Source organism: Macrotis lagotis, chromosome 1 (assembly GCF_037893015.1).
Source record: "Macrotis lagotis isolate mMagLag1 chromosome 1, bilby.v1.9.chrom.fasta, whole genome shotgun sequence".
NCBI classification, from domain to species: domain Eukaryota; kingdom Metazoa; phylum Chordata; class Mammalia; order Peramelemorphia; family Peramelidae; genus Macrotis; species Macrotis lagotis.
The window spans coordinates 735,048,556-735,074,440 of record NC_133658.1 but is presented as its reverse complement, the minus strand read 5'-3'; the positions used below and the strand labels follow the sequence as shown (position 1 = coordinate 735,074,440).

Below are 25,885 nucleotides of genomic sequence, written 5' to 3'. Positions count from 1 at the left end.
GGGGAAAAATCCTAACAATAATCTACAAATGGTGAAACCAATAAATTGTTCCATTTACATAATTATAAATCGAAATCTATTTACCAATGTTAGTTTCCCATATATAACATTTCTACCCATTTTCATTGTTACATTATGAGATTTCCCCTAATGAAATCTAGTAAATGCCAGATTCAACCAACTGATACTTAAGAGAAAATTATGAGACTAAATTACTATAGTTACCTAAGAATAAATTTCTAAATTAAAAAAATGAAGTATACAGTTAAAAAACTAAAACAATTTTTAGAAATACTGCCTACACTTTTATATCTCCATGCAAGTAATGAGATCACTATATGCCTAAATTGTTTCTCTATTCAGTGATATACACCAAGAATGGTGGAATTAATAGCTTTCTCCTCAGGGGAAACATTATCAACTAGATAAGATGGTTCAGAGTTACTTAATATATGATTTCATTCTAAGCCTAATGGCAGACTCTGGTGAATGAGGAAAATCATGGAGTTTTTCAGACTTTGAGATGACTGAGTATTAAAAAAATCTTATTATATCAGTTTTAGACTATTTCTCAGACTGAAGCATGTGCTCTCATTACAAATCTTTTTTTTTTTTTTGATATCAGAAGCCACAAATACAAGGTCTTTATTATCTTTCTGGGGTTTTCCTTCCATTATATTGGCTGCTCTCTAGAATTTGGAAATATGGTGGGATATAAGTGAAAAGGTACAACAATTATTTCACTAAATTTTCCCCAAAAGAAATGTTGTAGGTCCTATTAGGGGAAAAAGGGGACCTCAAAGGTTCTTTTGGTGATTGATGCTAGCTAGGGTTGTTGGTGACTGGAGAGAATAGTTCCAGGACAGAACTTAAGCTCTGTCACAAGAAGGTGATTTTTTCTGGTTTCTTCCTCCTTAATTTCTGTGATTGACTAACTTGCTACCTGGCATGCAGAAATAAGTTCCAGACTGATTATTTCTTCTGCTGCATAACCTTTGAATTGATTCTCCAGTCCATTTTTGCTGCCTACCTCTCATTCCCTTTAAATATTCAGGTTTGGGAACTACCATCACTGAGAAATTTGACCATCTGAAATAATATGGGAATAGGGCAGGGGGAAAATATGGAATAGAAAGAAAAATAGACCACTTTAAACACTTGTATATAAAGCTAATTCTACAGAAGCTGGTATAAGCAAAGGATAAGTTACTTGAAGAAAAAAATCATGAAAATAAACTATAATACTTGTTATTCAGTGTTTGAGGCTTTGAAAGATCATTAATTCTTGTTCAAAAAACAATACTACAGAAAAAGGCATAAAATTTATGCTAGTAATAGAGACACAAATAATTGGTTGCTTTATTATTCCCCCAAAACACCATGAATTAGGGCAGCTGAGAAATAATGATGTTTGTCCTTTGTTCTCAATGAGGATCACAACATCAGGAGGGATGCTGTGACAAGCACATGAATTGGACTTGATTGAGGGGGTGCTGTGTTTTAAGTCACCAGCCTCACTTTCTCCTCCAGAGAGTCATCTGGATCCAGTGACCGGACATGAATCAGAACCCTGCATGTGAGGCAAACAGGGTTAAATGACTTGCCCAAGGCCATACAACTAGTAAATGTCAGGTGTCTGAGGCTGAATTCAAACTCTGGTCCTTCTGACTCCAAAGGCCAGTGCTCTATTCACTGGGAACTGAAGATCAATTCTTCATCAGAGGTAAAAGAACCAAAATGGTAATTTTCATTGTTTCCAATTCCCATATGCTAGAATTTGTACCATGCTTGTCAGGAGATCTTGGAGAAAGGGGGCTAAGGGAGGTTATTTGTTAGAAGGAACAGGGACTTGCTATCAGAATTTCATTGGAGCAGAGAAGTTCTCATGATATAAATAATAACCAATAATAATTCTCAGGAACTGAGAATTGAGAACCTGGGTTTTGCTCCATACAACGTGTAAACAAGAAAGGATTCCATGAATCCCAAAATCAAGCATCATTTTAAGCACATTATTTGGTCAATTGAATTTATATACACTTTCAATCCCTTTGTAGGTTAACTTCCACAATACAAATTCAGTTTATGACTACTTTGATTGGCAGCCTCTGTTAATCTTGATATTTCTAGAATTACTCACAGGAAGGAACATGACCACAGAATCTCTGTTGTGGCACTCCACAGACACCCTCTTTATGTGTAGCCTAAGGAACCCCGATTTTTCTCTTTGATTGCTTTCCTACACATTGGATATTCCAGTTTTAGAAAACACCTGTGATTTATTCTATTTTTGTGTTCATTCTTTCCCAGCTGCTCTGGGGCCCCTGAACCACCATGAGAAAACAAAGGTCACTCTGAATGAGTGGGCAGATTCTTACAGCTTCTGAGACACCCAGATAAACGGCTTGTAGCCCAAGGCTTAAGTAGCCTTATTTAGAGTTGACTCTAAAGTTTTCAACTTTCTACCCCAAATTAGGAAGTGAAGGAAAAAGATGAACAGAGTTAAAAAGGATACAATACTTTCCTCACTCTCCTCCAAATTAAGTCTTTTTCTCCCCAGTTTCCTATTAATATGTGATAATTGGACTGTCTATACTCCCTACCATCCCTCAGTCCCAATCTCTCCCTAACATTTCATTGGTTATGATATGTGGGGAGGAAATGAGCCTAGTGCTCTAGTCTTCAGTGGTTTAGTTTCTTTAGGATAAACTGTTAGGTACAACTCAAAGTAGACCAGAACTAGAAAGTAAAGAGCTAGAAAGGGGAAGAAGGGAGTGGGATAATTATGGCATTTTAGAATAAAGTACCTTTAAGAACATTTTTTACTCACCTTTGTGTTAAACCCCTCAGCATTCTGGGTAATACTGTAGAGTTGTGGAAACCTGAGCATGCTCTCCTGAGTACAAGCCCTCTCAAAGATTCCCAGAGTGAAAGGTGGCAATGCGGTGAAAATCTATACCCAGAGAACAATGATCCATTAAAATAGCCTGTTTGTTTTGCACACTTTCAAAGTGTTTCAGGTTTACAGAATGATGACTTAATTTTTCTGTCAAGCCCAAACCTGAGAATTCCTGTGATTCATAACTCTCTAAGCACCTTTAGCACAAAGGAAGGGAATCAAAGGATAATTCTTTAATCTTATTGTTCCTTCATTGCCCTAAAAATGAATAAATTGAGCCTCTTATAATTACAGGATACATAATAATGATTAGCTAACAAGTCCAGATAGATTAATGTCCATTTTCCTTTTCAGTACAGGCTGATGACTATGCAGCACTCCTTGGTCAATATCACAGAACTACATTCAGTTCCAAGAAAATTCAAGTTGTAAGTCTGTTTTCATGAAGTTTGCTGAGGCAAAATTTACAACTCTAATTGTAAATTCCTGTCTAGGAAATTCTGAACCTCATATCAAGAAAATAAATTAGGGTTCATTCACTAGCAAAAACTTAAATAGGCTGCTTGAAAATTAATAGAATATAAACATTTACATTTTAGTCACAATTGCCTTGCCTCAGTGTTATCTCATATACTTAAAGATACCATAATCTATATTAAAGAAACACCCAATCCAAATGCAATTCTGATACACAGTCACTATAGACCTTTTCTCCCTTCTTTTATATTATCAGAAACACCTGACCCTTGATTTGTGTACATAGTGATGTTAGAGAAAGGCAAATGATTCCAAGGAAGTCCCACATAAGTTTAGTCCACATACAAGTTAGATGGAGATTGAGTATCTGTGCCAAGAAAAGAATTTTTTTTAAATCCATCTGTTTAAAGGGAACAGAGAGGAAGAAAAACAAAACAAAACTCACAAAAACCCCCAACTCTTCAGAATCTGATGAACACTTTATAAAAATTATCTCTCTCCCTTAATCCTGATTCCTCATACCTAAAATTACTAATATGTAAACCTGTTTATCAAAATCTGTATGTATAATGCTAACCTGACTGTTTGCCACTGAGGGGAGGGGGGTGGGAAGGGAGGGTGGAAGGAAATTTTGTAACTTAAAAATATACATGTGCATATCGATGAAAATAAATAGACTTTTTTGAAAAAGAGAAAAAATAAAGGAAACAGAGATGAGGTGACAAAGATTAATAAAAACCTCAACCTCATCATACAAGTCCTGGGTCTTATCCAGGAAACAGGGCCCAACATGGCTTCGCTAGTCTGTTTTTCAAGTACCCCAGAGCAATTTTGTAATTTTGTTAGGAATTTCCTATAGCTTCAGCACAATGAGCTTCATAATACTCCTGAATACTTTCCCCAAGTCCTACTGAGAATTGAAAGGTCTGGGCAGGAAGCAAGAAACTAACAAGCCCAAAAGAGAAGACCCCTAAGAAGCTATATCCCCAATAGCAATCATTATCCAAAAAGAGAAATGATTTGTACAGCCTGTCTATAAGGCCTGTGTCCAAAATACAAAAAAGACATTGCCTGAGTGGTAGCATGATATAATGGATATAGTGTTGGTCCAGGAGTTAGAAAGACCTAAGAATAAGGTCTATCTCATTATTTATCTGTGACCACAGGAAGTTTTCTGAATAGTATCTTCTGAATAGTATCCTCTGTAAAATGCAGATCATTGAATCATCTGGGCCAAATGACTTGAAATTATCAAATACAAATTAATAATAATGATACCATTAATACTTTCTTTTTAGGTTTATGAAGATTTAAAACTATGTAGGGCATACTATGAACATTAAAGCTTTATATAAATTCCAGCTATTATATTTTTTTACAGGTATAAACTGTGAATCTGAAGTGCCTTGTACAATCACAATTTTGGACACCATTTTAACATTTGTCATATGGGGAAAGATTCAAAGAAAGTAAGATAATTGGGGCTCAAATCTCAGTTTGTGCAACAAATTACCTATGTGATCTCAAACAGTCCATGGTCTATACCTTGATTTCCTCATTTATATAATGAGAGGCACAGAGCTAGATGATCTCCAGAGTCTTTTCCAGAATTAAAATCCTATGATTCTTATATCAAAGATTATAAGCTTGGAATATAGAGTGCATAGCAGAGACAACTGGGTGACGTGACTGGCTTCAAATTTTGAGATGCTATGAAACCTTTGGGTGGGTCAAAAGAAGGTGGTGGAACAACTTGTTACATTTCTTATCTTCGTATACACTAAAAAGATTACTTTAGAATGGTAATCAGGATGGTACCATTTTTAATGACAAGCAGGAAGGGATAATATAAATGGCTTATTTATTCATCACAGGAACCTATTGGAGGTAAATGCTACAGAATAAACATTAATGCAGGCTATTTACCTGAAGATCAACTGGAAGACCCACAAGTAATTTCTCTGGCCATCTTGGAAACAAGCATTAATTTAAATTCCTGTGGGAGCTAATCTGATTTGCAGTTATTATTCTATTTATGTTTTAAAATGTTTACCTTCATTTAGGGCAGTATGTGAAAGTCTACTAAAGACTATCCTTAACAACCTCTAAATTATTTCTAGGTATCCTAACAAGGTGAAGGGAGGTTAGTGTGAGAAAGAATGTGATTGACTTCATGTATTTTAACTCATTTGTAAGTGGTCCACATTGCTATCAAAAATATTAAAAAAAAAAGAAAGTACAGTATGCTCGTTATATTTGAAAACATACCCATATGAACTACTTTTTAGGAAAATTAAAAAGGAATAAGCAGGACAATTCTGCTATAAAATATGAATGATTAAAGTTGTAAGTGTGTTAGGAATGAATAAAGTAATATCTCAAAAACTGGGAGGAGGGGAGCAGAGGTACCAGCTCAGTTATAGCTTTCCTTTCTATTAAGTGGTAGACAGCTAGAAATAACTCCTGAAACATAATAGTACTAGAGATGCTAGCAAAGCTAGGTAAATGGTCCTATGCTAAGCTGCCATTAAACAGTCAATTTGACTAAGAAAGATGTGTGGAAATGTTAAAATCATTACAGATCATTAAAATCTAATGCTGGGATAAAAGAGCCAGACTATAACGACAAGTCGCAAATATTAACCTACAAAATCAGGCAAAGAATTCAGAGAGTAGTCAAGGTGGTAGGAGGGCACTGGAATAAAGGTAGTGGACCTGGACTCCAGTCCTGCTTTTGCTATTCATTAGCTTTATGATCAAAAAGAGGTCATTTCATCTCAATATAAGCTTCAATTTCTTCACCTTAGAATAGAGAATTGGACTAAAGTAATCTTTCGATTCTATTCCACTTTGAACTCTGAGCTATTCTGATTTGAAGGTTAGGAAAAAAAAATCTGTATTCTCTGGACAATTCTAAAGAAAATCTGGACTATTCAAGGAAAACTCTGAACTCACTCAACAATCACCACCATTTTGAATGAATTGTGTTTTGACTCCATTTGTGATTCCTAAAATTTTGGATTTTGGATTCTTTTCCTAATGCAAAAGAAACCACAGAATCTTGGCACTTGAAAGGGACTTCAGAGGTCATTTACTTCAACTTGTACTTTGTTAATCCTATACTTCCATGAAGTGGGACTCATTACTTACAGAGGCTAATAATTTCACTTTTGGACACTTCCAATTATTAGTAAGCTTTTCCTGTATTACCCTATCTCCTTTGCTCCCCCCTTCTACTACTTGTACCCTTTTCAAAATGGCTATTTTTTCAATATTGTACTTGTGTCATGACCTTCATTTCCTTCTTCCTACTCTTGCTTAACCAGTCTTTTCTTTTTGAGGTGAAACATAGAAAGTTTCCTTAACCGATCCTTATATTATATGATCTCAAGACCTCATTATCTTTCCTTTGCACATTGTCACCCTTGTCAATGTCATTTCTAAAATGTTATATCCAGAAATTTTTCCCAAATTTATCTTATTTCCACCCACTAGTTTCAAAAAGATCTTAAATCAAACCATAGATGGAGTTACTGGTTTGCTATAAATTAGTCAGTCTTAAGTTTTTGATATCCTTTTAAATTCCCTTAAAAATGTCCTTATATTGTATTTAATTCAATTATATATATATATATATATTAAAAAGCTGGATTGGGAGACTCATATTTTTAATGTAATCCTATTCATTTTTTGACTAAAGATTGAAGATTATGTACAATATTTTAACATGTTGTCTTTCCCAATAAAAGCTCCTTGAACACAGACCATTTCAATTCTGTTTTGGTATCCTGAACCCTTTTCACAGTGTCTGACACAGAGTAGGCATTTAGTAAAATACCTGATGACTGACTAATTGTAACTAAAAAGTGGTTCAAATAACTTGTAGATCACATATGGCTAATAAATACTCAAAGTAGGATCAGAATCCAAGTTTGGGGTTTTTTTCCCCCCACTCTATTATGTTACTACTGCAAATAGAATGAAAACTGAGTAAAAATTCTATCAAGGAAGAATTAACAGAAATTTATTAAGTTGAAGCATTAAGCTAATCATAGCAACTTCATTCAATGCTTATGCAAATAGTCTCATGCTGCCCTTAATATAAGAGGATACTATTGACCCAGTAGCATAAGGGTATAGATTCCAAACTACTTTTTTGCAGGCTGTTTCATACTGATTCAGCTTGTTAGTGATAGTCAGCACAGCTGACACAGTGTTTGAACTTGTGATGTGCACTGGACCTCACTGGTTCAGATCTCTAACCAATTGTATTTACCAACTACAGATTTATATATATATTACATAAGCATTTTTTTAGGTTTTTTTTTTTTTTTGCAAGGCAATGGGGTTAAGTGGCTTGTCCAAGACCACACAGCTAGGTAATTATTAATTATCTGAGACCAGATTTGAACTCAGGTACTCCTGATTCCAGGACCAATACTCTATCCACTGCGCCACCTAGCTGCCCCTACATAAGCATTTCTAATGCTCTTATCTAGTGATATTTCTGCTTCACAAAAACTTTTAAGACTGACTACATAGAAACTCCCAAAGAGCTCACAAGTGTTTGTGTCACTAATACTTATGGAGAAACAATCATAGGATCTGAGAGTAGGAAAAGGCCTTAAAAAGTCATCTAGTCTCATCTCCTCATTTTATAAAGAAGCTGAAGCTCCAAAAGGGGTAGTCACTTGTACAGATAGAAGGTAGTAGAGCCAGGGCTTGACCCCAGGCTCTCTGGCTCAAGAGTAATCACTCTTGTCACAATGGCTTCCCATTGTCTGTTAATATCTATGAAACACTATAGTATAAGCTAGACTTTCTTTAATAATTCCTACTTGTATTTATCACAAAATCAAAATTGGGACTTCTGAATTTAGAAGCAGTCCAATATTCAAGTAACTTTAAAATCATTCTAACAGAAGAAAAGCTTAGACTACCAATTTATCCTTGATAAGGACTGAAAATAAGAATTCATCTGTTAAACTGACTTAAGTAAGAAATGTCAATGTAGGACAAAAATAAAGATAAAATTATTTAATTTTATATGTAACCCTATGTTTGTGAATTTAGAAATATTTTTTGAAATGTGATATATTTAGGTAAATTTCGGAAATTTTCATTTTGCCTAAAGAAATATTAAAATGTCACAAGCCAATTGCTAAAGAGGATGCAATAGGATTTTATCAAGATATATGGAGTAATAATTTCATGGGGTGATTCCAGACTGATCTGCCATGATTGAAAACACATGTGTAGGGTTAGTGCTTCTGCAGGATGTGTCATGGCCACAAAGGCCCTAAAGATGTATTTGTAGTGCATGATATGTATACAGATGATTGACTTAGATACACTTCCCAGACATAAACAACAATGGAATGTCACTGAAGTTCTGCAGGCTATCAAATGGAGATGGAGAATGCTTACCACATTGTACAAGCCAATGCACCAGCGTTCAAATAAAATCTGCCCAGAAAATCCATTAACGAAGGCAAACCAAAGCTGAAAGAGAAGAAAACTGTATGAAGCTTTACATCAATACTGACCTAAATGTTTCCATACATTGAAGAAAAGTGGTATGGAATGTGGACCACCAGCTGGACACAGCTGCTAAGGAATAATTAGCCATAGGACCATAGCAGTTGTTCTTTCATATTTTTTTCAATAGATAATACTCTATCAATATTTTGAAGAAATTGTCTGAGGTGTTACAATATTTCACTGTATATTTTGCTAAAAAAATGACTGGAAAAAGTAAAACTGCAAATGACCACCAAATGAAGTATATGGCATATATATACATATATATACATATATATACATACATATATATATATATATATATTTATATGGCATACCCATAGGTTTATAACTTAAAAGAGGGGATAAAACTAAGACATTTACACTGTTCTTTGCTTCTACTTTTCTTATAAAAACTCACATTCTGTTTTTCTAAGTAATCTGTGGACATGTCTTATGTCTCTATCTGATTCTAAGCTCCTTAAGTGTAGGTTCCATGTCTTCCTCAATCTGTATTCTCTTTAGTCCCAAGTGCCTCATATTCAGCAAGAACTTAAAAATTATATGAATGAATATGGGAACATACACAATAAAGAGTATAATTAAAGTAAATAATTGACTAAGTAGTGCAGATTATGAATATAATGAGATTTCAGAGAATTAAGAATTCAGAACTGCAACAAGCTTCATATAGAAGAGATTCAAAAGGTAGGTTTTTGATGGGCAAAAAAGAATGCAAAGTAGCTATAAGATAATCTGATTAACAAATGAAGAAATCTTGAAGAATATCAGGAAAACCAGTACAATCAATCAGCATGCATTAAGTACCTACTATGTATCAGCCACTTTGTTATAAGTAGCAAGATTTGTCTTATAAATTCATGAAACATATAGCACTTTCAAGAATCTCATCATGAAAAAAAAATCATAGTATATATATGTGTTTAATCATAGTTTATGATTTGGTTTTATATCTGATAGAGATTTAAGTTTAAAAAAAACCCAAAAAAGCATTAGAGCTTTTATCTTTGTTACTCAAGCATATGTCAAACCAGGCAGACATTTTGTTATAATGATTATTTCTCAAAAATAAGTATTTGAAGTTTGCATATTTTTTCCTTGCTAGCAAGAAGTCATTCTACTTGAAAGAATGGAATAATTTGTCCTGCAACTTTAGTATTTCACAGTGTGCTTAGCCTAGCATTAGTCACATAATTGGAGTGCCTATTGAATCAAATTAAATGCTTGAATGTTGGATCACAGAATCATAGAAATTTAGAGTTGTTAGGCCCTCAATGCCTTACTTGAAAAAGAATCTCTCCTATAACTGAAGTCAGAGGGTGATTTGGTTGAAGGATTTTCAAAGAGAAAGGGATCTATTACAGGCAGCTCAGGTAATTTTTGGACAGCTCAAACTACAAGGAAGTCTCTTCTGACATCAAATTTTAATTTTCCTCTTTGCAACTTTTACTCATTATTGCTAGTTCTGTCCTAGTTCTGACTTTGACTAGGCTAATAGTTCTAGATTAGCTCTGTACTTATCACATTACTTTACTACTCAAAATTTACAAAGGCTCCTAACTGCCTATTATATCAGATTTAATTCTACCTAGCTTTCAGTTATCTAAAGCTGACTTCATCCATTCTAAAGCAACTCTATTTACTCATTAATCTCCAACAAGTAGCTCTACTGTCTAATAAAGCTAGTCCCATTTTCCTCACACAATATCATGTCTCTGTTTCTATTTTCCCTAGTCTGAAATATTAGCCAATTTCTACCTCCTCTATGAAGTTTTATCTCATTAATCAAAATATTCTCTGATTTTCTTCAAAAACAACAGCCTATGATAAGAACTATGATCTTATTGTCAATATATGTTGTCTACTAATATTTTATGTTTATTTGTTTTGTAACCTAAGAAGATTACCATTTTCTTAAGGACAGTGATCATGCATATAAAATTCTTAACAGATTCAGGAGAGCTGAGCCAAACCTATTGACTGACTACATCCCATACTGTGTGCTAAAAATACAAAGACAAAAATGTAGAAAATTACATTCTTCTGGGGAGGGAAAAAACATGTAAACAAAAAAGTATGTTTCAGGGTAAACGGAAGAGAAAAAGTATTCTAACAATGGGGAGCTTGAGAGAAGGCATGGTAACTGAAATGGGTTTTGAACATAGCATCTTCTGAGTTGCAGAGATGAAGAAAAGCATTAGAGGAATTGGTTGATGGTTTATGGGAGCAAACAGGTAAGGAGGGGGAGTATCAAGCCTGGACTAATCTTTTTTCTAAGGAATGGAAAAGAGGAGGAAAAGAAGAGAGGAATTGAGGTGATAGAAAAACTGAGTTCATATCTCACTCTGTCACTTATTCCTTTCTGAGGACTTGTTTTCCCTCACTGCATCGTAGTTTGCTCATCTACAAGACTAATGGTAGATGGACTCTAAGTGCTAAATCTCTGTTCTATGATCCTTCTCTCCTCACCAGATGCTCTCCCTTCAAACCTCCAAGGCTCAGTTCAGGGAGTGCCTCTAAAGGGAATCTTTTCTTGAAAGATTCAGCTCCCAAAAGATTTTGGCTTTGCTCAAATTTACTTGTCTGGGTACCAAGCAGAATGAGGCTGCTTGATACTTTGCAGACCAGAGGAATGGACATTTGTCTCACTAAATAAGCAGAGGAACCCTTAAGGATATCTATTGGTGCTCAGTAGAAATTTGGGAAGTGGAAGGAGCAGGGAGAAGGACAGATGGCTAGATAACAAGAAGTAAAGGATCCAGTCATATCATAGAAGGAGGATGAGAAGAGGTGCCCTTTCCTTGAAAGTTAATCATCTAGCTAGAGATGAGAACTCTGACACATTTAGGCATTATTTCTTAAGGGAAAAAACAAAATACACAAAACTTAGATTTTTTTAGTAGCTGTATAAGATACAATCCGGTCTCCTAAGGGAACAGAGTATATGTGTTCTACACCTGAGGGAATGAGTATTGGTTGTGAAGCCTGGGAGTAAAGGCTTTTCACCTATCACCAACAGAAAAAAAGGAATAGGGAAAAAATGAGGTAGTGACCTTGATACATCTGAAAGATGAACTAAAAGTTTTATTTTAAAAATAATGTATATTGAGTTTCTTCTGTTCTCTTTTACTTTGTGTTCCAAAAGTAGCTGGATAGAATCATTTTAATGTGATGCCTATGAGGACAGATATGATAATTAGAATAAAAAGGTACTTAGCATCTTTTGTGTGATCGTTAATTTTCCAAATGAAAAACTGAAAAACTGAGGACCCAGACAGAGGCTGACCTGTCTGAAGGAATAGTTTAAGGAATTTTTAATGAGATTTCTGACTCTCTAAGAGTCTATGGGATAACATATAAGTGATATTATTAAATACTTTGGTTATGGCAACTTTGTGGGGCATCCTCAAACTTGATTTTTATCATCTATAATGGATTTAACGTTTCTAATCTTCTCCCATCCTCAGCAGCTAATAAATTTCTCCATTAACATAACCATGTATTTCCATGGTACATAATTTTAGAGTTAAATGTATAAATATTGCCTCTGATGAATTATAGGTTCCTTGAGGGCAGGGACTGTTTCATTTTTACCTTTGTATTGCCAGTCCTCACATGGTGCTTGGCATATCCTGGGTATTTAAGGAATTCTTATTGATTGGTATCCTTCTCTTCCAGGTACTAGCAAAAAGCAATGTTACATTATAATGACTTTAAACAATGTTGGCTTAATGGATCACTAGAGATGACTTGGGATAAAAAAAGAAAGAAACCAGAATTCCAAAGCATCCCTTCACTTTACTCTCACTAGCAGCTGGGTGACTCAGTAGACAGAATGTTGGATTTAATTTTGAAGACCTGAATTCAAATCCTTCCTCAGACACACAATAACTATGGGAAAGTCATGTGTGCTCTTAGTCTCAGTTTTCTCATCTGCAAGATGGGGCTAATCATAACACCAACATCAGAGGGTTTTTTTGTAGGATCAAATGAGGAAAGCACTTTGAAAACTTTAAAGTGCTATATTAATGATAGCTCTTCTTATTACTGAGGTATAAATTAAATATGACCACTAAATACTATTTTTGACACAATGAACAGAAAGACTCTATAAAATATGACCTATTTCCCAGAAACTCTCAAAGTCACTAGTAACTATGGATCAAATAAACATGAACCCATGGTAAAAATTTCTCCAGTTCCTCACTCATTCTAGAATTTTTAATCAGCTAGTCAATCAAACTAATGTCTGATAATTCCTGACAATTCCTCTAATTCTGCAGTCTCCAAACATTTTGGATTACCCATATCATAGGCAAAATTTTTTTGGGGGGAGTATCTATTCTCAATGTGTATGTGTGTATGTATATCTAATAATATCTGTATATTATTATCAAAGTAATATGTTCATATGTATAAAAACTTATTTAAAATTATTTGTTTTGCTGTCTTATTAAACTTATACAGAATAAGAATTAAAAAGATGATATAATATTGGTAAATTCAGTAAGAAGCTACTGACATTTGTGGAGTAGGAGAGTGACCTATTCAAACTCATGCTTTAGAAAAATAATTTTGGTTTTTGTGTGGAAGAAGGATGAAAGATGAAAAAGTCTTAAAGCAGGAAGAACAATTAGGAGATTATTGAAATGATCCAAACAAGAGGAGACAAAGTTCTGACCTAAGGTGATAGACATGTGACTGGAGAGAGGAAGGCAGATTTGTGAGATGTGACAACAGAAACATGATCTGACAACTGATGGCATATGAGGAAAGGAAGAATAAGAAATACTCAGTAGCCAATACCACTTCCTTGCTACAAGAGGTGTTGGGATGATGAATTTCTGGGTAATAATAGGTGAAGTGGGGCAGTTCGGTGGTGTAGTGGAGAGAGCACCAGGTCTGGGGTCAGGAAGATCTGAGTTCAAATCTGACCTCAGACATTTTCTAGCTGTGAGATCCTGGGCAAGTCACTATTTGCCACAGTACCTCCTTTATAAAAAGATGACATACTGGAGAAGAAAATAGCAAACCACTCTAGTTATCTTTGCCAAGAAAACCCAATGAACAAAGTTCATGAGATCACGTAGTCACATATGAGTGATTGACTGAACAATAACAACAAGGTGAAGTGGACAATGCAATTGTGTTAGAAACAGGCCCAAGACTGTCTGTCCTGGGGAAGGTGGGGTTTCACCCCTTCCTTTGATTAATTCCTTATATATTACTTCGGATCTATGCCATGGTATCCACTTTGGAGACTAACACCTTAAGCAATAGTCACATCTGGTTTCTGATCAAAACTGATGTTAGCTTTTTCATGTGAGAGCTTTTTAAGAATTTTGATATATTTGTACTAAATTATCAATTGCAGGTGTAGCAGGCTTTGAAGAGTGTAATAACAAAAATCATGTACAGTCTTCCTGAATTCTATATTTTTTATGTTTTGGGAGAAAAAGGCATCATTCACCTCAACTTAAACACTGATAAAGCATCCTTTACATTCAAGCACAGTGATAGATTCTACAGGAGAGGACAGTAGATGGCTCTTACCCCTAAATTGCCACAATAGAGTAAGGTATAATTACAACTGTTGGCTTCACTGGAACCAAAAAAAAGCTTAGTAGGGACAGGAAATAATAAGAGCAAGGGCTGGGTTTAGTATTTGCTTTGCTTTGATGAAATATTTGAAAACTAAAACTTAATTTCATTTTCATTTTGGGATGATCCCACCAGGTGAAATTTGAGAATGTGAACACACTATATTTTTAGTATCTTTACAAACTGACTTGTCTTCTCTTTTACCTAATAGGGGGAGAAGTTTGCTCAAGTTGTGTGACATGCTCTGCCAAAAAATCAGTCTTTCACACTAGCAAAAGCCAATCTACACAGAAAGTATGAGTGTAGTCCAGTTCATAAACATGTGTGTCATTTTTATTGGAACTACAAGCTACAAAGCAGTATGCTTACGTGCATACAACTGCACACACTAGGTTACAAGAACGGATGGACCAAAATCCCAAGTGATTATATGTAGTTTCTTAAATTGTGGTTGTTTAGAGAGGCTATATTTTATTGTCTGAGTGGGAAAAAAAAGTCCTGCGCCATAACCTTCTTGTTAACAAGGAATATTAAATACATATAAAGCTGAGTGAGCCAGAATCTGGCTCAGTTTGACTTAGACTTAGTATGTTGGTAGGAAAACCTGCCAAGTCTTGCTGGCTTGCCAAGCTCCTGGGGTTTTCAGATCTCAAGCACGGTACTGCTATGAGCAAACTGGCCCAAAGTTATTAAATGGCTTTTCCTTCTTGGAAAAAAGATTCCTTTTCATTTTAACTATTGCATGACTGTCAAAAACATTCTAACATTATTACCTAATTGAGTATATATTTATATCTCAGCAAATGTCCATTAGCCATCATCAAATTTTTTTAGATTTTGTTGATACTTGGATTTCCAACTCAAAGGATAATTTAACTAATGGTGGTGGTCATCATCCTAGGCAGTTTATACATGAAAATAGTGTTAAGTTTGACAAAGTGATAAATTATGTTTATGTTTAAACTTTTTAAAAAAGGTGTGGTGGTAATTTTCTTATACATTTGTTAAAAGGACACACAAATTCACTTCTGTGATGACCTAATGGGAAGTGACATGTAATCATTAATTTTGTATATATGAACTGGTCTAAGGTAAATAATAAATATTAATAATTAGTATGCTGAATTAGTGAAACACCATCATGACAGTGATCCATTCATACTAAACAAAGTGAAAGAGATTAAGAAAAATTAAAAATTAAGTCTAAAGTCTATGCTATTCATGATTATTAACTACTCTGTCAATTAACAAGAACTTCTTAAGCATCTACCATGTATGAGGCACTGGATTAGGCACTAGGGTTACCCAGAAAAATCTAAATAGGTTCTCAACCTCAACAAGCTGTTAGTCTATAAGTAATCATGAGATTGGATATTCTAAGCCTTTGCCTTAATTATCAAATGTCCATAGACACCTGGGTGGCAGAGAGGAGAATGTGGTGTCCGGAATTAGGAAGATGAGTACAGATATGGCCTCAATCACTTATTAGCTATGTAAACCTGGTCAAGTCAATTAACTTTTGTTTGCCTCAACTATAAAACGGGGATAATAAAAACAATACCTATCTCCTAGGGTTGTTGTAAGAATCAAATTAAATAATATTTTTAAAATAGCACAATCCCTGGGATATAGTAAAGACTATAGGTTAGTTATTAGTATCATCATCATCATCAAACAAATAAGTCCAAATTTTCAATCTTTAAAAGATATAGATCTTTACAAAGCTCCTCAGCTATCAAAGACTCAACGTAAGTGCGGTAATAAAATAGTTAAGAAAGTATACAACAAAATATTGGCTTCATTAAAAAAAAAAGCATATTTCTTCAGCATTGTCAATAGAAACATGGTTCACTTTTGTTAATGGAGATGAAATCAGAAAGCAAAACTTAATGAAAATAGAAAATGTTCATTTTTCAGCTCTAAATTATTACTTTAAAAAGCAGACCAAAAATATCAGCAGGGAAATCCAGTTGTTTCTCTAAAATGGTTTCCATTTCAATTAAGGAAAGCAGGAAAAGGACAATTTAAATGATTATATGCAAATAAATGTAACATTACATTTATATGTTCCTTGAACTTACACTTCTCATTCGAATGATAAATACTGCATGAAGTTTAATTATTGCTGAATATGAATGAACTAGGAAAGAGGAGCCTGGTAAATGTTAAGAAATTTCCTTTAAATATTTATTTTCTCAGCATTACAGAATGTTCCTATTATTACAAAAAATCCATATTCACAATATAGGACATCAGGTAAATATAAAATTAGAATTTTTTAAAAAAGAGTTTAATTCTGACCAGATGGGGTATGCACAATTAAACTGATTTCTTAATAAAATATTCTTGGCACAATAGAATTTAATAACTCCAAATTGTGTCAAGGACTACTTAGATTTTTATAGTTCAAGGATTAGATTCTTCAGACTAAATATAGTATTAGGGGACCAAACAACTCAAGAGACTAGTAATGGGAGAATAAGCCTTTCATGTAGAGGTCACTAAGATTCTTTTCATTTATTAATGGCATGGTAATTACCAACTTTTTGATGGTCAAATAGTGGTAGGGGTTTTTATTTTTTAAAGGAATGGTAGCAATATGTATGACATGATGTCAATTTATGAAAGTAAATGTGACTACAAATTCTATTACTTACAAAACAAGGTTTTCAACTATTTATCAAGTCAGGGTAAGTAGACTAGACAGCAGTCAACAAGTGAGGGTATCCAAAGTCTGATCCCCATGCATATGACTTCTTATAATCTGACAGAGACATATTACCTCTTTGTATATTTTTTTCTTATCCACTACCACACAAAAATGTTGCAGGGGGAAATCTGAAGGCTTTTCCTAAAGCAGTGATTCTCAAACTTTTCATCCTCATGGAATCCTTTTTTATTTTTAAAAATCATTAAGGGGGCAGCTAGTGGTATATGGAAAAAGATCAGGGGATCCTAGTGAACTGAAAAAATATGAATGTGAATGAATGAATGAAAATGCACAAGTGGGAAAGGCAACGATGCAGGGGAGATGTGATTGGAAACAAATTTTGTGGAAGGAAAAATATTATTTGTACCTACCTGGGGAAATTCTGTTGTTCAAAGTAACTCCATTCCAGGATGGTCTTAGATTTTTTACCTTTTCTACAGCTTTCCCCTTCCCCCAGCTTCCAGCTACCTGACCATGTCAATTGACGCTGGCATGACAGGAAATGACATGCTGAATTTAGAGGTCACACACCCTGGGACAAAAAAGACCAGTGTGTAAAGTGCCTTATTGGGAGATTTGAACCAGGTGCTAGGCCACACACCAAGCACCAACCTTTGTCCAACTTACTATAGAAGTGCATTTAAGAAGAGTTGTTCCTCCTCCTCCGACTCTCTCTCTCCAGGACTCTACCTGCAAGTATAATTAACTCTCTCTCTCTTTCTTGGCCATGTGCTCCCGATTTAGGTCCTCTGGAGCACCATGGCCCCCTATGCCATGTAGTCAGGCTGAGCCAACCCTAATGGTTGTCTATTCTCTCTCTCTCTCTCTCTCTCTCTGTCTCTCTGTCTCTCTCAATATCACTCAAACTTTGTCTAACCTGTCCTCAAAGTGCTAACTGCTTTTCTAGGAGTTTTAATCTGTATACTTTGTAAGCCTTCTATAATAAATCCTAAGCAGTTTTAAATCCCAGGGGGTACATGAATTCATTCACTTTTCCCTAACCCTTGATCTCTATTTGGAGACCCCAATTCTCATCCACAACAGGAACAAGCATTTATTAGGGAGACACGGTGCTCTGTACTCTTCAAATATTATCTCATTTGATCCTTACAACAATTCTGGGAGATTGGTCCCCATTTTATGGAAAAGGACACTGAAGCAGAGGCTAAGTGACTTGTCCAAGGTTTCACAAACAGTGTCAGAGGGCAGATTGGAACTTGTGTCTTCCTAACTTTAGGCCTGCTCTTCTTAATTAAACAGTTACTCTGTGCAAAGTTCTATGTTAAATTCAGGGCTTATAAGCAGTAAAACACAACAGTATCTACTCTCAAGAAGCTCCCATAGGGATGACTATAACTACAAATCAGATGGAAAGGGTCCATAGTCCTTAGGGAGCAGTGGCAAAGCAAACAGTAACATGGTAGCTCAAAGGGGCAAAGTCATCTTTCATTGGCTAGGGCTACAGGGGAGGAGGCTAAGAGTCCTGCTCCCCTCTGTCCTAATCCAGCCATAATAAAAGTATTGTGTTCCTTTCTAGGTTCTGTACTTTAGGAAAGACATAGGCAAGTTTGAGTATGTCCTGAAGAAGGCAACTAAAATGGTGGTGAGACTATGTCTAGGAAGAAAAAATGTTAAGGGATACAACAATAATCTTCCAAAAAAATTATCAGAGGGAGAGGGGGGGATGGGGAAGAGAAAGAAAAGAGATCATAACCAAGAAAGTTAAAGGGAGGAGAATTTTATCTCAATATTAAGGAAAAAATATAATTAGAGGTATGTAAAAATGGGATGAACTGTCTAGAAGGTAGAAAAAACCCTGGAGAGGTTTAGCTGAACCTAGATAATCATTTTGTTGTTTGTAAGAGATTCCTGATTTGGCTCAGGATTTCACTAGATGACCTCTGAAAACCCTTCCATTTCTAAAACACTATGAGTCTTTTAAGTAAAGAGTAATTAGAAAGCCATTATGGTTTGTTGTTGTTTTGAGAATAAAATTTGGAAAATTGTAGTACAAAAAGGGAGTAGCAGGTTAAGTTTTTCTTTTTTTTTAAGGTTTTTGCAAGATAAATGGGGTTAAGTGGCTTGCCCAAGGCCACACAGCTAGGTAATTATTAAGTGTCTGAAACCGGATTTGAACTCAGGTACTCCTGACTCCAGGGCTGGTGCTTTATCCACTGTGCCACCTAGCCACCCCTTTGTTTGGCTTTTATTTAAGGAGCAGGGAGAATCAAAGCTTTGTGACAGAAGCTATGGCCCCATCCCCTTTATTCTTTACTTTGCTTCGTGCTGTACTCAGCAACTTTGATAGGGTCTAGAATGAGAAAAGAGACCCATTATGACTACTGTCGTTATTACAATCATTAGCTAGTAGCGAAGCAAGGTGAGGGTGCTTCCCAGTTGAGAGTTCATGTTCAGTTTCTGGCAGTGGTCATAGAATGTCCTGATATTATGAACTTCTGGGGATCTACTAGCAAATTCCTCAAATTCAGAACTATGAGGGTTGTGATTGATAGTTTAGTTATAAGAAGCTATGGGAAGAAAATAAGGAGGGAAAAATGACACTATGGATATAATTTTTCTTTGTCCCAGGTGTGTATTAGTCCCAAACTTTAGGATCTTGTAAAGTTACTTAATGCTAATTATGGAGAAGTTACATCTTCCCCTACTCCAGAAGTGTGAAATTTTTATTTTAATTTTTTTTTTTTTGTAGAATCTATACTACTAATTTGTAGGGATTTCTCCTGGGGTCAAAAAAGCAGAATATTTCTTTTCTTCATGCTCAGATATGTTTTTATCCACTGTAACTGTCAACAAAGGTGTCAATTAGTAGCAATGGCCATAGAAATATTTATTCTGTGTACCATATTCGGAATTTCATTTCAAATCACAAACAGCAATGGCAAAAAATAGAAATAACTTATGTTAGTACTGACCTGGGGTAGAATTATAGAAATGGAGAGTTTAGAATTCTTCAGAATTCCTGCATCCTCTTGCTACTGATATTCTTTCCCCAACCCTCTCCTTTAATTTTGCTCATTTGTATTTTCAGAAGGAGCAAGTAATATTTTCTTAATACATTCCTTCCCTCAAACAACTGTGAAGGCCACTTTAATTTGCGTGTTATTGCTTTATGCATAATTATGGCAATATTAATTCTTGGAATAGTAGGAAATAATTTATTTAAAAGGGCTTGAAGGCATTGGAATAGCAAATTATCCATTCTAAATGAGTATATTTATGATATCATGATAATAGACAGCTTAACAAGGACCAGAAATATTTTCCAGCCCTGCTAAAGGGTATAGAAAGCTAACTTAGTCAGGGTAAAAACAAATGCTATAGGCATCAATTACAGCCACAGTAGATGCTTTTATGTTATAAAGAAGTTAAGTTCTCACAATGTCCTTTCTTACTACAACCATTTTTATTTTATCCTTTTGCTAAAAGGCTAATTTATCCTTTAACTATAAAATAAGATTTATGTATCCTGTGATATCATGAAAATCCTGATTAAATTTATCTCTTATAAAAATCATACCACGAAGGACCTTATATGTCTGTGTGTGTGTGTGTGTGTGTGTGTGTGTGTGTGTGCTATTACTTTTTATAATAACAGAACATGTAGACACATTTTAATGTCCTAAGGAACACAGAGTGACCTTTGGGAGCTAGAGGAGGACAACCAAAACAAATACTTACCTAACATTTCTATTGCATCTATATCTGAATTTTGTTAGGTCGGTGTTAAGTAGGAACTGTGCTAAGTAAGAGAGAACTATTCTGAGGTGTGGAGAAAATATCTGTATATTTGTAATTGCTATATCTTCAAAGTAAATATCGCTTTATAAAAGCTAATAGAACTAGGGTACAAGTCGCTGACCCCCAAAGGTATATATATATAGGGGAAGACTACCAAAGTGGGCTGAAAGCAATGGCAGGAGGAGATAGATACCTAATCACTCAAGAATACATCCTAGAGAAAAAGGGTAAAAACATTACTTGTACAAAAATATTTATAGCAGCCCTGTTTGTGATGGCAAAGAATTGGAAATCCAGTAAATGTCCTTCAATTGGGGAATGGCTTAGCAAACTGTGGTATATGTATGTCATGGAACACTATTGTTCTATTAGAAACCAGGAGGGACAGGATTTCAGGGAAACCTGGAGGGATTTGCATGAACTGATGCTGAGTGAGATGAGCAGAACCAGAAAAACACTATATACCCTAACAGCAACATGGGAGTGATGTTCAACCCTGAAGGACTTGCTCATTCCATCAGTGCAACAATCGGGAACAATTTTGGGCTGTCTGCAAAGGAGAGCACCATCTGCATCCAGATAAGGAGCTGTGGAGTTTGTACAAAGTGCAAGGACTATTCCTTTTAATTTAGCAAAAAAACCAGATAGCTTATTGTCTGATCTTATTACCTCTTAGACTTCTCTTCTCTTTAAGGATATGATTTCTCTCTCATCAAACCCAATTTGGAACAAGGTACAACATGGAAACAAAGTAAAGACTGACAGGGTGCTTTCTGTGGGGGGGGGAGGGGGGAGGGAAGCAAGATTGGGGGAAAAATGTAAAACTCAAATAATATCTTTAATAAAAATAAATAAAAAAATAAAAAAAGAATACTTCCTAGAACGCCAAGAAGCATATGAAATCTGGCTCTGAGAAAGGGAGTCAGAACAGACTTTTTTTTTTGAGTCATTAAAGGTGACTTGACACTTATTAGCTGCATGACATGGAACAAGTCGTTTAATCCTGATTGCCTTGCCAAAAAAAAAAGTCATTAAAGGCAAGAAACTTTATTTTTTTCCCTACTTTACTGTCAGTTTCCAAACAAGGTTATTGGCATCTAACATTTTCTATACTTAACAATTCAGTATTACCTTTTCAAATAATTATGTTGCAAGTTTTTAAATAAGCATCAATTGGGATAACTGATATATGATAAAGAAACCATTATGTATTTCCAAAGAGGCTACAACATTTTATTAAAAGGAATGCTGAGGAAAAACTCCCTTCTTAATGCTGTTATAATAATAATAATAATAATAATAATAATTATTATTATTATTATTATTATAATGCAACACAGGAGAATGGCCAGGGGATTGCAGATCTCAGTACATTCACAGGAGCCTTTGAGGTCTGCCAACCATGATCTGGAATGGGGAGATTTGGAGAGTCTGAATCTAGAAGAGCATGGAGATGTTAAATGGAAGGGTGCTACTCTCAATTCAGAGCACACCCAGGTATACTGTGACTGTTTCCAGTCCACTTCCTGAAAAGTGGGTAAAGAGAAGCCTTTTAATTGACTGATGAACAAGAATTTGAAGTTAATAAAAAGGACCAATGAAAAAACTCAAATCTCTTTTTTCTCTGATGTCAGTGAGGCAAGAACTGCAGTGGACCTCTGGGTTAAGGAGTGGCCCTTCTTACCTGGGTCAATATGGAGCCTTGATAAATGGGGTGACTGATTTTCTCTACTGTTTCATTCTTAGGTGAATTAGTGGAGAAGCCCAATTAGATTAATCTATGACCTTGCTTCCAAAGCTGAAGAACCAAGAGAAGTTCAAAAACTGTTGACTAGGGACCAAGACTGAATGAGGTAGAAGAGGGAAAGTATGCCCTGGTTTGAGAAAAAAGGAGGGAATGTGTTTGCATTTCTGTTTCAGTTCAGCTGTTGATTAAAACTTTGTTGTTGTTGTTGTTTTTCCAAGTAGTAGACAGATAACAGGCAGATGATACTGTACATACTCTGAGGATTGGGCCCCATGGGCTGATCCCCTGATCATACTAATAATACTTTGGATTGTAAAAAAGCTTCACATATATTATTATCTCATTTAGGCTATATATTAATACTGTGAGGTCAGTGCTATAGTTATGATTCCATTTTCCCATATAACCCTGCTACTCAATAAATTCTAGTGGCTCTGGATCACCTCCAGGAACAACTATAAAATTGCTCTGTTTGGAATGCAAAGCCTTTCATAAAGTGATTTCCTCCTACCTTGCCATCTTCTTACATCTCCTTACCATCACATCCTCTGTGATCCAGTGACACTGGCTTCATTGATATTTTTCTGTTTCTTGCATATGACAATACATTGCTCAACTCTGGACATTTTTAACTGACTGTCTCCCATGTTTAGAATGCTTTCCCTCCTTGTCTCCACCTGCTGGTTTCATTCAAGTGTCAGCTATAATCCCATCTTCTAAAGGAACCCTTTCCTGATCCCCATTAAGTGCCTTCCCTCTGTTAATTATTACACATGTATTTTATCTGTATCATATCTGAAATTAGTTGTTTTCAAGTGGTCTTTTCTAGTAGACTGTGAGCCCCTTGATTGCAGGGACTGTCTCTTTCTTTTTTTCATATCCCCAGCACTTAGTACAGTGGATAGCACATGGTAGGGGGTATATAAAGGTTAGTTCGTCTTTTTTATTTTTTTGGTAGGGAGGTGAATGGTAAAATTTTGATACCCTACAAAATATGTGGAAATCATTTACATTCAAGTTTCTTATATTATTATTATTACTATCTTACCTTTTTTAAAATGAAACTTTGCCTACAAATCAGACACAGCAGTGAGCACAGACCTTGTGCCCTAAGGTCTTAAGCAACACTGGCTGTTTTGATTCTTATTAATCTCCACTGAAGGCTCCCAAACTCCTGAATTTTCTTCCTTAATAGAGCCCAGTTTTTCCTAGAGGAGGGCAGCACCTCCACCACAGTGGGGAACCATCCCCTTGCCTTGCCTAGGCTATCCCAGGAGAGCTAACACCACAAAGGGACTCTAGTGGGGGCTTCCCCAGAATCCACCTAGTTTGATCTGGAAATAACAACACCACTACATTGGGGTTTTCAATCCCTTGCTGCGACTGTTTGACTAAACCCAGAGTTTGAAAGAGAAAGTCAAAAACTTGATGAGCTGGTGGGACCACACCAGGCCTTATCATAAAGTCCTCCTCTGCTGCCTTTGTATCCTGCATTCCCTAATCATCCTCACAAAGTAATTTAAGGTCCTTGGGGCCTTTCCATCTCCCATACTGTCATACCCTTGGGACTTTTTGGCCTTCCCATATGCTGCACAGCTGAACTTTCTTTTATGTACTGTCTCCTTTAATTCCAATAGGCGTTCCTTGAGAGCAGAGCCTTTTTCTTTTTTCTTTTTTTCTATTTTTACCTCCAGGGTAAGTTTTTTTATTCATTCTTTTCTTTCTATAGGCCCTGTGATCTCATTAAAATATTAATTCTATAGCCAATAGAACTATAAAATAATTATATTTTCTCTTTTCCTGTCATTTGAAAGCCGCCTCATGAGACACTCATTTCCTAACTAGAAATGCCAGTGCAATTTTCAGTCGTGGAAGAGGTTGCAACTTTGCATAGTAAATGGAGAACTGGCCTTGGAGTCTAAAAGACCTGGATTCAAATCTTAAGCCTACTGACTGTGTGACCCTGGGCAAGTTAGCATCTCCCAGGAAACTCTCTTAAGACTAAAAGTTATATAAAAGTTGCTTAATTTTTGAATTATAGTTATTTTCCTAACCAGGGAACTCTCTGTACTGCAAATATCAGAGGTCCAGACAAATATACAGTAAACAATGTGTGTAATAAAAATCCACATGCAATAAACTGCTGGATAAGGTTTTGAGGGGAGTTAAGGGGATAGATGTTTATGATCATTGTTACAAAAATAAGACATCTTTACTGGGATTTTTTTTATAATGGTAGGTAGAGATCATAGCTTTTCAAGTACCCATTCTCTCTATATAACATTTCACTTTAATAGTAATTTTCATTGATATTTCATCCCAGTAATGAACCAATTGCTATATTAAGATCCAACTCTCTTCTTCATCTAAATCCCACAAAAAATAGCAATAAAAATATATTCTCCATATACTCTTGCAAAAACTAGGTTCACTAAATTCAAATGAAACTTTAGCCAAAATATATAGCAGACTAAAAGCATATCCAGTTATTTGCAGCAAAAAAATTTATTAACGTACTTTTCACCAAAAAAATCATCTGTATGAACTGGGGATCAGGAAAGGGATCCTTTAGAAAATAAGATTTTAGCTTGGATTTGAAGGAAGTCAGGAGATGGAGACAAGGAGGGAAAGCAATTAAAACATGGGAGACAGGCAGTGAACAAGGAAGTTTACTATCCTCACATGATTGACAAAAATGAATAGAACTTCATGATAATAGATCAAGATAAATAGAAAAAAAGGACTTTTTGATATGCACACACACATACACACATATACATACATAAGAATCATTGAGATTAAGAACAATTCTAAACAATAAAAATCGTCAGCAGGGAAGGGAAGGTAATAATCACTTACTACTAAGATAGTATCTAATATATGCCAGGTACTAGAGAAAGTATTTTACAAATATTATTTTATCTTTGAATCAGAAAGCTCCATAAGTTTAAAAAAACTTTAAACATATTTCCTAGACTATTTTAAAAATCTTTATCACTTCCCCTTGTGAAGTGTCCCCTTTGCTTCCCACTAAATCATGCTTCAGAGGGAAGAGTCTACATTATATTTTGTTTTTGCAAACTCAAGCACTTATCATAGTATATTGCATATAGTTGGGACATAATAAATGTTGCACCCATTTAATTTAAAT

General features: G+C 35.2%; 1 protein-coding gene across 5 annotated transcripts in view; it reads right to left on the bottom strand.

Annotated features, from left to right (window-relative positions):
* The window catches only part of ATP8A2 (ATPase phospholipid transporting 8A2), an 865,734-nt gene that overhangs the window by 202,746 nt on the left and 637,103 nt on the right, over positions 1 to 25,885 (bottom strand). For all 5 annotated transcript variants that reach the window (XM_074216189.1, XM_074216185.1, XM_074216187.1 and 2 more), the window contains 2 exons: positions 8,804 to 8,878; positions 2,831 to 2,953 (listed from right to left, as the gene is read on the bottom strand). In XM_074216189.1, the coding sequence (XP_074072290.1) occupies positions 2,831 to 2,953; positions 8,804 to 8,878 (198 nt within the window). The remainder of the gene's footprint in view (positions 1 to 2,830; positions 2,954 to 8,803; positions 8,879 to 25,885) is intronic.